This window comes from Nipponia nippon, unplaced genomic scaffold, assembly GCF_047370975.1.
Source record: "Nipponia nippon isolate SJK-2023a ecotype South Korea unplaced genomic scaffold, ASM4737097v1 scaffold_6, whole genome shotgun sequence".
Classification (NCBI taxonomy): domain Eukaryota; kingdom Metazoa; phylum Chordata; class Aves; order Pelecaniformes; family Threskiornithidae; genus Nipponia; species Nipponia nippon.
The window spans coordinates 64,687,617-64,701,746 of record NW_028262380.1 but is presented as its reverse complement, the minus strand read 5'-3'; the positions used below and the strand labels follow the sequence as shown (position 1 = coordinate 64,701,746).

Sequence of the window (14,130 nt, the reverse complement as noted above, 5' to 3'; positions counted from 1 at the left end):
TTAGTGCAATGCAAATTAAGTTATTTGGAGCCATTTGAACACAGCCCAGTTACTTGTTATAACCACATATCAAAGGAATAAATAGAACTAGGGCATAGTAAACCACATAAAGCTGACTAGTATTCAGGCAAATTACAACCTTTTAAATAACAAGAATAGACAGAGAGCAATTCAACAAGACATTGCACAGATATTTTACTGGGTTTGTTTTGGTTTGGGGTTGTGCGTTTTTTTTTGTTTGGTTGTTTTTTTTCTCTCATTATAACATATCCCTCTTCAGAGTTTCAGACTTCACAGGTTTGCTTTCAAACAACACTAGAAAAGAAATGTTACCTTTCTGGCATAGCTTTTACTTCACAATAGTCTTCACAACCATTTACATGTGTTGGCTAGTGGAAGAAATATTTCAAAACACATTAAAGGACATAGCTGTAACACCCACTGTAAATTTTAAACAATTAACAATTACATGGACTATTTCTGAAGGGTACTAAGTTCAAAGCAGCACATAATGAAAGACTTTCCTCTTTTAGACATCTCATTAACCCAAAATAACAGAGGACGAGAACACTGAGCACTTGGAAAGAGGCTCTACTGTAACAAGGCCAGAAAGCTATCTTAAAATCATTCCTGACTCACAGCAGCAGTAGAGCCATCTAAATTTTCTCCAGTTGACTTTTTTTGTTTCTAATACTTAAACACCCTTTATGAGGTAAGTTTGACAGTGAAAACTTCGGCCTCCTGTCAAGCCACCATTCCTGTATAGAGGAGAACAGGGCTTTACCTCTAAATGACAGGTACTCCTATATACAGCCTCCTCAACAGATGATGGAAGACTCAGCAGAGAAGGCGGCATTTTGATCCTCCTTTCAAGAAAAACTCTACAAAACCATTTATACTTATTAGGCCAGCTTGCAAGTTTCCACTGCCAAACTCAAGAGAATTTTACTTGTAGATCTCCTAGAGCACACTGACACAGAGCCAGATTCCTGCTGTGACTCTCAGCTCTACTAACTGGACAGAAAGCTGCAACAGCCAGGATGTGCTGGACAGGCAGAGTTCTGCTGATCTGAAATATGAGACAAAACCTGGGCATCTTGTGACTGATGTAAAACAGGACATGCAATGATGTAGGGTAAACCACACACAGAAGTTGTTCAAGTTAATGAACATATCCTAGCAAAAAGTAGGAGGAAAAGAAATCTCAAAAATTGCATTTTGGACAGTTAAGTCTACACAGCATTCATTGTGACTGCTTCCCTTCTTTGAGCAGGAATCAAGGAAATCTTTTAGATTAAATGCCTGAAATAACATTGACAAGGCAGTTTATTATCACCCTTTTTGTAAAAAAGCTGTTGGGCTTTAGATGAGAAACAGTGTAAAATAACTCTATGCTTTGTTCTCTTACATAGTTAATTTATGATAAAATAATCATACACTATTTAAAAAATAAATGTTGGTACACCATTTACGGCTACTACCAACAAAGATGTTTTCATTTAAAAGACATGTAAAGTTATTTCCACAAGTTCTATGCCAATAAGGAAAATAATAAATTGGAAGAGCATCTGAGAAAGCAAAATCAGCAGACGAATGTCTGTCAGCTTCTTGCCATCCCACCTCTGAAAAATCTTCGGGTAAAGATGACCCATCACAGTCTGTGTCTTCAGACTTATCTTCTGTCAGCTTTCCGTTCATCTCTACTGGAAGAGGAAAATCAGGAGATACAGCATAAGCACACCAAAAGATGCCCAGGAGTCACCTTCTCTCAGATGTGAATCCTGTTACACCTGTCTGGCACTACACAGGGAATACAGGTGCCAGAAAAACCAAGAAACATCTTTTAAGTCCCTTTGCTACCAGTGTGTTGGAAAAGAGGTCTTACTGTATAGGATAATCAGACTTTAGGCTTCCTTCTTTTTTAACTGGAACAGCTGTCATTACGTGTGAGGTTGTTTGCACAGCTAACAGAATACCTGTGCTACAGCATAATGGATGGACAGGCTAGTGCTAGTAAGTTATCAGATTCCCATGTCAATAGTGTTTCCGCAATTCAGTTACATTTAGACCAGCAGTAGGTCTAAACCAGGACTCTACTTGCTCTTTGTATTAACAAGACCTAATTAAGATGTGCCAGATAAAATCTGACTTGTATCTGTCTGCTACAGTAGTTCCCTGCTGCTGTATCTTATGGATTCAATTAATCTTCAGTTGCAAAGGCCAGAACCTAGCTACAAGAAATGGGAAGTAGTGGAGCTCCGATGACATTCCTCAACTGAGATCCTGGCACAGCCAGAACCTCAGCGTTCCCTGATTTCTAATGTAATGACCAATGACGATAACCCAATTAACTTGAAGAACAACAAAAGAGCTGAAATAATTACAATTTTGGAAGGTATATCTTGAGTTCTAGAAGGAACCCCTACCAGAGTAGCAAGCATCTTGCTTGAACTTTTGGAGCATACATACGTAGTGTGACACCATATAGGAATTACAAATCCTACTCCACGCTAAATTTCAGTTAATAACAACTGAAGCTGAGGAGATGGAATGAAGGAAAAGAAAGGCATACAGACAAGAGCCGGTACTGAAAAAAATAGATTTTTCTAAAGGAGGCAAAGCAGATGGGCAAATTGTTTCGTTCTGAGAGATCTCAAGAAATTTCCAAGTTGTGCAATCTGCAATCAATGAAATGTTGAAACGCTTCAGCATTTCAACATGACTGTAGCTGCAGAACCAGGTACCTAAACAACATGAATTCCACTCAAGAGACAATTCCAGAATGGGATTCATTTTCTCAGATTACTTAAAGCAAAATTCAGATTTATCAAACCAGAACTTAACTTATTAAATTGCATCTGAAGTTCACTGGAATCAGCAACCATTTGTCTGTGTTCTACTTGGGAAACTTTCCATTCACACATCAATTGAATGTCAGCTCTCCCTCTTGCCAAATCAATTTCTTACTTGGCACCTTGTTTCAAGAAGTATTTTGCTGTTAATGATACGATTTTTCAATGGCTCATGTTACCTGGCAGGTGATCTTCTGATGTGGCCTTCTTGAGATGTAGAAGACCCTGAGCCTCTGAAGTTGCATTATTACGATTTAAGAGGTTCTGGGCTTCCTCATCTACAACATCCAACAGATACTGGACAACTTCATTGTGATCATCCTCATCATAATACTCATCATCTGGAACCTCTGTTTCTAAAGAGAAATAGTATAAAATGAGAAGTTTTCCCAATATAGGATGTTTTTTGGGGAAAAAAATTAAAGGGGCAGATACCATGGCATTATTTCTAGCTGTTATGATGGCTTTCCTTTATTTCTCTGTAACACAGAATCCATTTTCCATAAATCTACTTCCAACATCAACTAATTCCTTTAAAGCAGAGCACACGACTTGGAGATGATCTAAAATTGACTGCCAGCCTAGCATTGACTTATTTCAGCCTATTCAACAATGCTTTGATTCTCTTGTACTTGTACACTAAAGACTGAATAATGCTGTCCCCCATCTCACCTCCTCTTACCCGATTTGTCACTGTGTTTAGAAAAATCTGATATCTGACTGGTAAAGCCAAGGGAAGGTGCATCTCCAGATCCTGAGAGATTCACTAGTCCTTTTGTGTGATGGATATTGTTTTCTGTATTTGCCTGAGAAGGTCCTAGGATGCCATTGCCATTTATCTAAGAAAGTGAAGAACAGTACAAATTAACTCTTAGAGAGTCTGGCAGTTTGCTGAAGCAGCAAGCAACCCTTAAAAAGTTCACTGCTCTACTTAGCAACAAATAAAAAACTCTATTCATATTGTATTCTCATCTGAGAAAGCTGGGCAGCTTTTAGGTATGTTAGAAGTTTCACATGAAAAGAGCAAATAAAAAAATTTTAAAGCAACTAAGAAAAAAAAAACAGATGGTGAGGAAGAAACAATTACTACAAGAGAAGACATAGTAGTATTTAACATTATTATAACCTCTATAAAACATATACCTTTGGTCCCATGACACACCATTTCTCAGAAAAAACAAAGGGGGAAAAAAGAAAGAAAACCATCTAGTAAATGTAACATGCAAGCATCTGCAGAAACTGTGAACAGAATGGAGTTTTCTGGATCGCAGCCTTGCATCCTTCTCCTAAGACCATTTGTTTTTTGATAAAGCAGTCCCAAAGAAAGAGAAGAACAATTCAAAAAACTTGCATATTTATTATGATCACTGCTTATTCACATCAACTGACAATAGTGGGTTTGCATGCTTTTGTTAATGGATTGCTTCATTTATTTATTTATTTTAAAAATGTGTGTAAAAGTAGATCCTTTTCTCCGGTTAATGATAAACCCACAACAGAGAAATATTTACCTTGAGCCTGTAAGCATCAGTTGTCTTTTCTGTTTTATCACAGGGATCACCACAGGAACAGCCTAAACAAAAATGGGAAAAAACAACAACTTCACAACAATTTTTTTACAGAAATTAAATTAGCCCCCATCAATTATTTTATAAAAGAAACAAGGTATTTAATATTATGTTATGAAATGAATAACATTTCTGCCTGCCTGGTTACTGGGCATTGCCAAACTTACCTCTGATGGACTATACTTTACAATGGCTTTTTGACTGTTACGCTCAATGGGATCAGAAAGCAGGAATGCTAAGTAACCAACTCTAAGCAAAGAGAAATGTTGATAAATAGCTTAACAACATACAGTGGAAACACACACCTTTGGGAAACAGGGCATGATTCCCTTTCCCTTGAAATGCACAAAGTACAACCCCGCAATCACCTGTCACTAACTTTTTTTTTTTTTAAACATCATCTGACATCTGGGTCTTTCTTCAAAGGTACCTTTCCCTTCTCAATGAAGAAAAGAGTGATACTATGATATCAGAGACCACTGCCTATCCTAGGCACCCCATTACTAGTATAATAAATGAGACAAAGTGGAACCAGTAGATGCTATATACCTAGCTACTAGTGAAGTTCTGGATTTTCGTATACTTTCATGCTTTTACAAACAAAGAAACTTGTAGATGAAATAACTGAAGGCTAAAAGTAACCTTATATCTTGTTGTGAACCTGTGCATGACAAGTCACCTACAGGAAGGGAGTTTTAAGTGGGGTCTTCCAAGGTTTGGTTACAGGGCTTGTTCCTAATGAATATCTTGACTAAGTTTTTTGAAACAGAACGTGTAGAGTACTTGGAAAATATGTGAGCAACACTAAACTGTAAGAGTTGCAATCATTTCATAAAGCAAGATCAATACTCAAAGTTATCTAGATACATTAAAGGAAATACGAAAAACAAGAACATGATGAATCAAGACAAATGCAAAGTGCCACATTTCAAAGAAAAAGCAAATGCTTAAGATGCTAAATAACTGCTTAAGTGGTTGCTCTACACAGAAGCAAATGTAGGTGGTAAAGGATCCTGAGTCTAAGTCAGTGAACGAGGAACTATTTAGCAAAAGGAAGCTAATCTCACTCGGGATGTATTAACAGGAATGCTGTCTACACAACCCTGGAAATAATTCTTCCTGTCTGCTTGGCACTGGTGAGCCTCACCCAATGCCGTGTGTGTGACCAGAAGCACCACACTTGAAGAGGAAAACAGCGAGATGTAAACAAACTGGAGGGGAGCAATAAAATCAATTTGGGCTTCTTTGGTCCTGAAAAAGACCAAATGGGAGACCTGAAGTCCTTTCAAATTGGTATTTTTATGCCTGGTCAGAGGAAACAACAACAACAACAACAACAACATTATTATCATTATTATTATTATTATTATTATTATTATTATTATTATTATTATTATTATTATTATTATCAATGATGATGATGATAATCAATTGATTGATTTTTTTAAACTCCTTGAAAGACTTAGGCTTGATATTAGAGAGAATTTCTAAACTACAAGAGAAATGGAATAATAAAGAGACTACTGTTGAACCTCTTTATGTGGAGCTTTTAAAAGAAGGGTCAAGCAAACACCTGCTGGAGCTGATCTTAGTAAGTGGAGTCCTAGTAGAGCCATTGGACGAGGATGGCATCTTAAGGTCCATATCAGTTCCTTCATTTTTATGAACATATGCATTTCACTTGCAATAAGTAAGCAAGCAAATCTTACCGTTAGCTTTCACTGGCCATGGATTTGAGCTATCGGGGCTTTTGGATTTTGGAAGCACTGCATGACCATCTCTATGAAAAGAAATGTTTACAGAAATTTTTATTAAAAAAACAAATAAATCATGATAATAATTAGATATTGATGTAAATATACACTATCAGGAAAACTGCTAATCGTGCTTTGTATTACAACAGTTCTGGAATACTTAAAATATTCAATGAGAGAGATTAAGCACTGGCAGTTAGGTTAGTTCCTACTTCAGGGAGCACTGAAGAGTTTGTTAGAGCTGGACTTTCCTTCTAGATTCTAGGTTGAATATTCAAAAATATTCAACCTTGCAGCCTCAGGACTTTGCAACTCCTTCCCCTTCTGGGATAAAACAGAGTGGGAAGGAGAAAGGGAGAGAGGAAGCAAAGCACAGCAGGCATGGCTGGAAGACTTCACAAATGAAGTAACTGTTTCAGACCCAGAAAAATATTAAAACAGAGTAATCTGGACAGTTTTTTAGACTGCTGTATTGCCAAAAACGAAGCAGCAGGGATCAGTGAAAATACAGTGGTGCACTAGGATCTGTGCCATAGGGTTTTGACATTCACCAGCATGCTGGGACATCCATGTGACAGTAGAACTATTTAAGCATGAAACAACATTTTATCTCCTTTTTGTGATTATAGAACCCTCAGTAGCAGTTTTAAGGAAAAGGAGTAATTGTATTTAAATAACCTGTGTCATATTTTGAAAATTACATTTTGAACACTTGCACCTCATAGCTGGACACAGGCTTGTCTCTGCAAGAAACAGAGAGCACAGCAAGTACTAGTAACCTTCTGCTCCGCTGAAGTACAAAACTGCAAATATACAGACCCTTTTTGCAGCATCAATCCTTAATAACATGCCACCTAATACCACTCCGATGAATCAGTTGTCATACCAGGAACATGTTTTACCCATATACTCATATACAACAACCATGTGAGAAAACCAAATAGTACAGGGAAGCATTTGCTTCCAAAACATACCTGGTCACTTTGAGCACCACTTTTGGAAGGTGTGTTTCCAGCATTCTTTTGGCTTCTTTCAGAGTCATTCCCTGGGTGCTTACTCCATTAATGTAATGGATAATATCTAGTGCATGGAGACTCTCCTCTCTGGCAGCAACTGATCTGGGGAGAATGTCACTAATGTACACAACTTGGTAAAGGCTGTCATGACCTCCTGATAACAACAAACCTTTGCAGGAAAAAGGGAGGGGGGAAAAAAATAATCAAGTTCTTTGTTAACTGAAGGGAAAAACTTTGCTTTAGAGCAAAAAGCAGTATACTTCTGTGTTACCTAGATCCTCCTTATGGCACGTTAGTGTAATATCAGGCAGTAAATGAGGCAACACTGGCATCTTAGGTAACTCCAAAACACGCCCTAGCACTAATCTGACAGTCTTTGGGGCAGCACGGAGAAAGTTCACTGCGTCGGTATGACTCATGTTAGTGACATCAATGTCATTAACCTGTGAAAATAAAACCAAGAGATCTCCTTGTTAGGTTCCAAGTAAAACAGCATTACTGCAGAAACATTTATTGCTGTTCCTATTGTTGACATTTGACACTAAAGGACAAAACAGATGCTTTATCGACAACAGTTGCAGTTCATCATACTCACCCAAGGAGACAGAAAACATAAATATAACTGAACCTTTGCAAGTGATGAAACAAGTTTGCAGTCTAAATGTCAAAATATTAAACAATCTGAAGAGATATATTCTTTTACTGTTCCTATTTAAAAAATTGGCCAACACCTGAAAGTCTGACTCACAACCTAATCCAATTTGACTTGTATTTGCCTAATTTTATTAAAGTTTAATAGTATTCAGCAGTGCTTCAGTGTCCTGATCTAGCAATGGCTCACACATGTGCTCTGTGTTATGTGCTTCATCACTATTGCTCACAGACCCTGTAAGCCTAAATGCAAGTTTTCAGTCAATGAGAAACTAATACTATAAAGGATGGGATGCCATTCAGAGGGACCTGGACAAACTCGAGAAGTAGGCCCATGCAAACCTCATGAGGTTCAACAAGGCCAAGTGCAAGGTCCTGCACCTCGGTTGGGGCAACGCCCAGTATCAGTAGAGGCCGGGGGATGAAGGGATTGAGAGCAGCCCTGAGGAGAAGGACTTGGGGGTACTGGTGGACGAAAGGCTGGACATGTGCTCACAGCCCAGAAGGCCAACCATATCCTGTGTTGCATCAAAAGAAGCATGGCCAGCAGGCTGAGGGAGGTGATTCTGCCCCCTCTCCTCCATGCTGGTGGGACCCCACTTGGACTACTGCATCTAGCTCTGGAGTCCTCAGCACAGGAAAGACATGGACCTGTTGGAGCAGGTCCAGAGGGGGCCCACAAAAATCATCAGAGGGATGGAACACCTCTGCTATGAGGAAAGGCTGAGAGAGCTGGGATTTTGTAGCCTGGAGAAGAGAAGGCTCCAGGGAGACCTTTATTGCGGCCTTTCAATACTTAAAGGGGGCTCATAAGAAAGATGGGGACCAACTTTTTAGTAGGGTCTGTTGAGATAGGACAAGGGGTAATGGTTTTAAACTAAAGAAGGGTAGATTCAGACTAGATATAAGGAAGAAATTTTTTATGATAAGGGTGGTGAAACACTGGAAGGGGTTTCCCAGAGAGGTGGTAGATGCCCCATCCCTGGAAACATTCAAGGTCAGTTTGGGCAGGGCTCTGAGCAACTTGATCTAGTTGAAGATGTCCCTGCTCATTGCAGGGAGGCTGGACTAGGTGACCTTTAAAGGTCCCTTCCAACCCAAACTATTCTATGATTCCATGATGAACATCTATACTACATGATATGTACCTGGTCTTAAAATTTATTTCCTAACAATATGCTAGCCATAGATGTATTCGACCAACAACTCCTCCACATATTTGTGCAAACGTCTTATTTCATCAGTTAACGCTTTTATCTTTAAAGCATTTTTTGCCATCATGAATAGTGGTTGCCTAGCTGTGGGACATACCATAACTCCCTTCAGCAATCTTCTCACATGTTTTCATACTTGTATTTCTTTTGTCTAAGTGCTATCAAATTATGGCTTCCAGAAGGTTCATGCATTTGTTCCTTAACCACATTTACTTTGGCCCACAACAGAGTTCACTTTTTTTTTTTTTTGACTCAAACTTGTCCTTTTCATGCAATCCCTGTATCTGAAAACATTAATTCTCTTACTTTTATCAGTCGGTCTCCAGGTCGTAGTCTCCCATCACTTTTGGCAGGATCCTGAACAATGTCATGAATGTAGCAGCCAACGTTATCGTTACCTTTGGTCACTGTAAAACCCAGACTACCCTTTTCTGACTTTGTCATAGTGACTCGGAGCTCTACTTCCTAGGGGAAGAAAATGGCACTTTACAACACAAACAGAAGCAATTTGAACGCTTTACTGAATTTAAGACAGTTAGAAATAGACAACTGATTTACCTATTGGCTTAAGTGGAACACAAGCCTGGACAGTACCAAGACGTGTCTTAGCAAGCTCAGCTTAGCTGCTTCAAGTAAGCACCTCTAATGAATCCAGACGGACTACTGTTTTGCATGGAGCTAACCTTGGGCCAAAGGGCTATGATCTAAACAAAATTGTGAAGGTACATGCCAAAACTGACACCTTATTTTACCCTCAACTAGCTGCCATATATAAAAAAGGTTCTGTATTTTTCAAGTAAGGCAACACATCAGGCAAGTAAGGTTTTTCAAGTAAGGCAACACATTCAACTGAAGAAAGTAGGTGAATGTATTTTCCTACAATGAGATAGAATACTATAGCTTATCTTGGAACTGAACACATGGACATGTTTTGCCTATTTTAATTTGCATGAATTTTGATTTGAAAGATACAGATCTGCCTCATTTGCACAGAAACTCACAGAGCACCAGGAAGGTTTGAGAAAAATTTCTGGAGAAGGGACTAAGAAAAGGACAGTTTGTTTCTTCTCAAAATGGAGTATAGGCTAGAATAAGCTTTGTAACCTGAAAGACCTTCACAACTGAGACATATCAAGGCTCAATTTTCATTTTTTTCAATCTTTGATTAGATTATGTGAGGATATGGAAGCAGAAGTGCCTTCTGATACACAACACATTTCTGGGGTGGCAACAAGCTATCTTAGAAGAGTCTCAAAAATATGCTGCGTTTTGCAGCAGAGCAGAAAGTCTTTGGGATTCATAGACAAAAACGCAGCAAAGAACAGGGTCTCCTGATGCCCCTGCTGCCCTGATTTATCCTCTCATCTCTGAACAACCACACAGAAAACTAACAGGGCAGAAGCAAGACATCTGCCATTTAAGCTTAATCTGAGTACATGGTTTAGAGGTAGGTAAATATTTAATGCCAAGTCTTCCAGGCTGAACTGACACATGAAATAGATGTATACACATCTACCTATGTACACATGGATGCCTCCGCATTCACAGAGGGAAATACATCAACTCCTCAAGACCCCGGACAAAAAATGCCTGCAGACATTTGTATGAGCAGCTGCAGTTCACCGGTTACAAATGGCGCAGGTATGTGTGCCATTTATAAGCCACACGCCCAGGTTAGTGCAAGTATAACCTACAACTATGCCATTTGTAAATTAATATGCCTAACTTCTACCCAGTCACTCCCAATACCACGGCTAAAACAACTTCCAATTGGCCACAGCAGCAGGTACATTTATGCTACCAAAAGGTGGAAATAGTAAATTACTGGCTCATATTCTTCAGCATTTTTTTCCAACTGGCTGAGTAATGAATCCATTCCTCCCAGGTGCGGAGTCAGCTCAGAAGCAGGAGTAGCATAACAGCCGTTTATTAAAGCGGATGTGGTAACATCAGGAACAGTTCTACAGGTTGGGATCAATGGCAAATCCAATGGCAGATTACTACAGATAAACAAGCAAAAAACAAGGATCAGCTTGTACAATGTGGCTGTCACCCATAAATGAATATATGGACCAATATTGACTTTATGCAGATCTAAAAAGCAAAACAAAAAAAGTATTTCTACGATTAGGTCCAATAAACTATTTTTGTAAACACGTTCTGCAATATTACAGGGATCATTATAAACAACATACCTGTCCTCAAGCTCTGACTTGCTAGGAGCCTCTTGATCAGAATACAAGATGGTGCGAACAGCCTCCTCCTGACCACCGTGTGCCTCATACTGACTATGTGCCTGTGTCATAGCTTCATCTGAAGTTTGGTATAGCGCAGAACTCCAGCCAAGGCCCACCTGTGCTGGCGAGTCTATCACCTCCTCGTCACCACTCCTGCTGCTGTCACTGTAGCTGTCTCTTCTAGAGGGAGATTTTAGCCTTTTCTTGCTCAGATCAGTAGTTTCATTTTCATCTGAGCTGTCACCTTGTTCTCCAGTCGATGGACCAGAAACTTCTCTGCTGACATCTGGAAATACTTCTTGGGGTGAATGAATGGGAGTCTGCAGAGAGCAAGAACATATAATTCATCAACCTCCAGTTTTAATGATAAAAGAAAGTTGCAAAGACTGCATAAAATCACCAAAAGCAATTAGTCAGCGGCTCCTTCTATTTAGATGCCTCAACTGTGTAAATGTATCATAGCACAGTTTCACCAAGTTCAATGCAACTTGGCCAAGACAAAGTGTGCAAAACTTTGAAACATATACTGCTAATTCATCTAAGGAAAACAAATACACTCCTGGCTTTAGCCTCGGAGAGCCTAGGACAGATGCCTTTAAGCTGTGCCCAGCAGTCATCTAGGCAATTACCATGAAATCCTTTCCAACCAGAAAACCAGAACACAGTGCTGACACTTGCAGTGCAACGGAAGTCAAACTAATCTCACACAGGAGGGAAACATGGAAGCTTTCATGGAAAAAGCTACATAACAGACTACAAAAACGATGACAATTTACACCAAATGGAGACCGTTCAGCCAAGTTATTAATTCCCATGAGAATGAAGAACAGTTTTGCCAATACTCATATATTCACAAGAATGATGTCAACTAGCAGACACGCAAAGGTTAAGAGCTTCATGTCTGCTTTTATGGCCAAATTCTAGTGTTCATGAACACACTGATCTGTGATAATACAAACAAAAATTGTCATTTGTTTATTGGTTTTTCTCTTCTTTTAGTACATGCGCTGTTTTATTAAAGTTATTCCATACTACAAGCAGGTTCATTACAGGACTACTTATTTATATTATTAGTTTGTTCAGTTGCTTATCTCTTACTCTAATTTTAACTTCACTTAAATTTGTAATTGTACATTTAAGTTTCGCATTTAACTAACCCACCCAGCAGACTGAATAAATGAACCTTCAAATAGCAATTTGAAAAAAAAAAATCATATGCCATACACCTTACCAACAAAGAAGGATCGATGTCTGGTAGTATACCAGATGGTGGCCGACAAAGGAGAAGAGAGACTTCTGGAGATGTTCCCCTCAGAGCAGAGATGACTTCCTACAGCCACAGTGGGATTCATTATTAGATGCAGACCCCCAAGACTTGCAGGACTACCACAGCATGAGTTTCACTACTAAGATACAAACCTGCTGGGATAAACCCTTTAGCGATGCCCCATTCACTTTCAGAATGACATCCCCAATTTCTATCTGCCCACTTTCAGCGGCAGGCTGCCCAGGGAAGAGCTTTTTCACCCTCACAATAGTTGAGCCCAGTTGCTCTGGGGTGAGGTTATCTTCACGGCAGAAACTGAACCCAAGGCCCGAGCTATTCTTCAACAGCTTTACCTCAAATGTGTTCTCTGCAAAAGAAACATCAATTTATTATTTCCTACAGCACACTGGCCATGAAAAAAAGCGGCTGGCACTCTTACTCCAGACATGACAATGCGCATTCTCCCTCTCACAGGGTTCTTCCACTTTACTGAACACAAGTGTTATCCAAAAGGTCAAAAAGAGGACAAAAAGCTGAACACGACTTCTCAGTCTGCTGGCTTGTCCTGACAACACCCACACTATACAGAAAGCCAGGGTGCCTCCAAAATACTGTTCCTCAGGAAGTCCATTAGGGAGCCTATTAAACCACGGAGTGACACAACCTTTCTGGACACTGATCAGACATTAGTGAAAGCAGCAACTGGAGTTCCTGGCAGACAGGATAAATCCCATGCAGGAAGACCAAAAGGTATCTGCAGTGGTTTCCCCATCGGCGTAGGCTTCCCTCCACTTTCACAGGTCTCCAGCAAGAGAAGCTGAAATATGCCAACCTCTAGTCAGCTACACAAATCCCTCTTCTCTCTTCAACCAGCTCTTGGTGTCTTCTCTCACTTAGACAGGAACAGCAAGACCTACAGAAGCTCTCATTTATATATGAGTATCTTAACCTCCCCTTGGCACTCCTTAGCAGCACCAGAGATAGCAGCACCCCTTTTACTCCAACCTTGCTACAGCCCTGGCCTGCAAGGCTGGTGAAATTGGGAAACAAGAAGGAACGCTGAGAGAGCAAACAGTTAATAGTAACTAAACAAAGTCACCAAGATGTGAAAGGAATTCTTAAAAACAAACGCAACAGCACAAAAAGGAAGAGACTGCACTATGTGCAGGGGCTCGGTATAGATTCCTACCAGCTTTCTCCTGTCTGTCTTTCTATTCTACAGAAGATTAGAAGAAAAATATTATAAAAATTAAAGGATGCTTTGAAAGTTCAAGCAATTGTCCTATGTGACCTGACCTGCAGTGACAAAGCTGTAATCTTTGGCATTTGTAGTTTTTGTCGCTGGTTTCTCCTGTGGCTCACATTGCCCCGCCTGATCTGGAGATGTGCATTGTGGTGTTACTGGAGCATGAACCTTGGCCACTGAAAGCTGACCTTTTTCCAACAGCAGATGCACCACCTAAAGAGATGAAACATTATCCAGTTAACTGGCAACCGTCACAGAGATAGCACAGTCTAGAGTACATGTTTCTGTCTAACTTGTCAGGGTCCTAAGTTCTACAGCAGAAAAC

The 14,130-nt window shown here is 39.7% G+C and overlaps 1 protein-coding gene across 6 annotated transcripts in view; it reads right to left on the bottom strand.

Annotated features, from left to right (window-relative positions):
- PTPN13 (protein tyrosine phosphatase non-receptor type 13) overlaps positions 1-14,130 on the bottom strand; it is a 129,593-nt gene that overhangs the window by 7,665 nt on the left and 107,798 nt on the right. For 5 of the 6 annotated variants that reach the window (XM_087737143.1, XM_087737148.1, XM_087737149.1 and 2 more), the window contains 14 exons: positions 13,856-14,018; positions 12,712-12,926; positions 12,524-12,622; positions 11,251-11,612; positions 10,881-11,055; positions 9,362-9,520; positions 7,462-7,633; positions 7,149-7,359; positions 6,130-6,200; positions 4,364-4,425; positions 3,535-3,691; positions 3,032-3,208; positions 1,621-1,703; positions 334-389 (listed from right to left, as the gene is read on the bottom strand). In XM_087737143.1, the coding sequence (XP_087593269.1) occupies positions 334-389; positions 1,621-1,703; positions 3,032-3,208; positions 3,535-3,691; positions 4,364-4,425; positions 6,130-6,200; positions 7,149-7,359; positions 7,462-7,633; positions 9,362-9,520; positions 10,881-11,055; positions 11,251-11,612; positions 12,524-12,622; positions 12,712-12,926; positions 13,856-14,018 (2,162 nt within the window). The remainder of the gene's footprint in view (positions 1-333; positions 390-1,620; positions 1,704-3,031; positions 3,209-3,534; positions 3,692-4,363; positions 4,426-6,129; positions 6,201-7,148; positions 7,360-7,461; positions 7,634-9,361; positions 9,521-10,880; positions 11,056-11,250; positions 11,613-12,523; positions 12,623-12,711; positions 12,927-13,855; positions 14,019-14,130) is intronic. The other variant, XM_087737147.1, reaches the window with a different exon arrangement.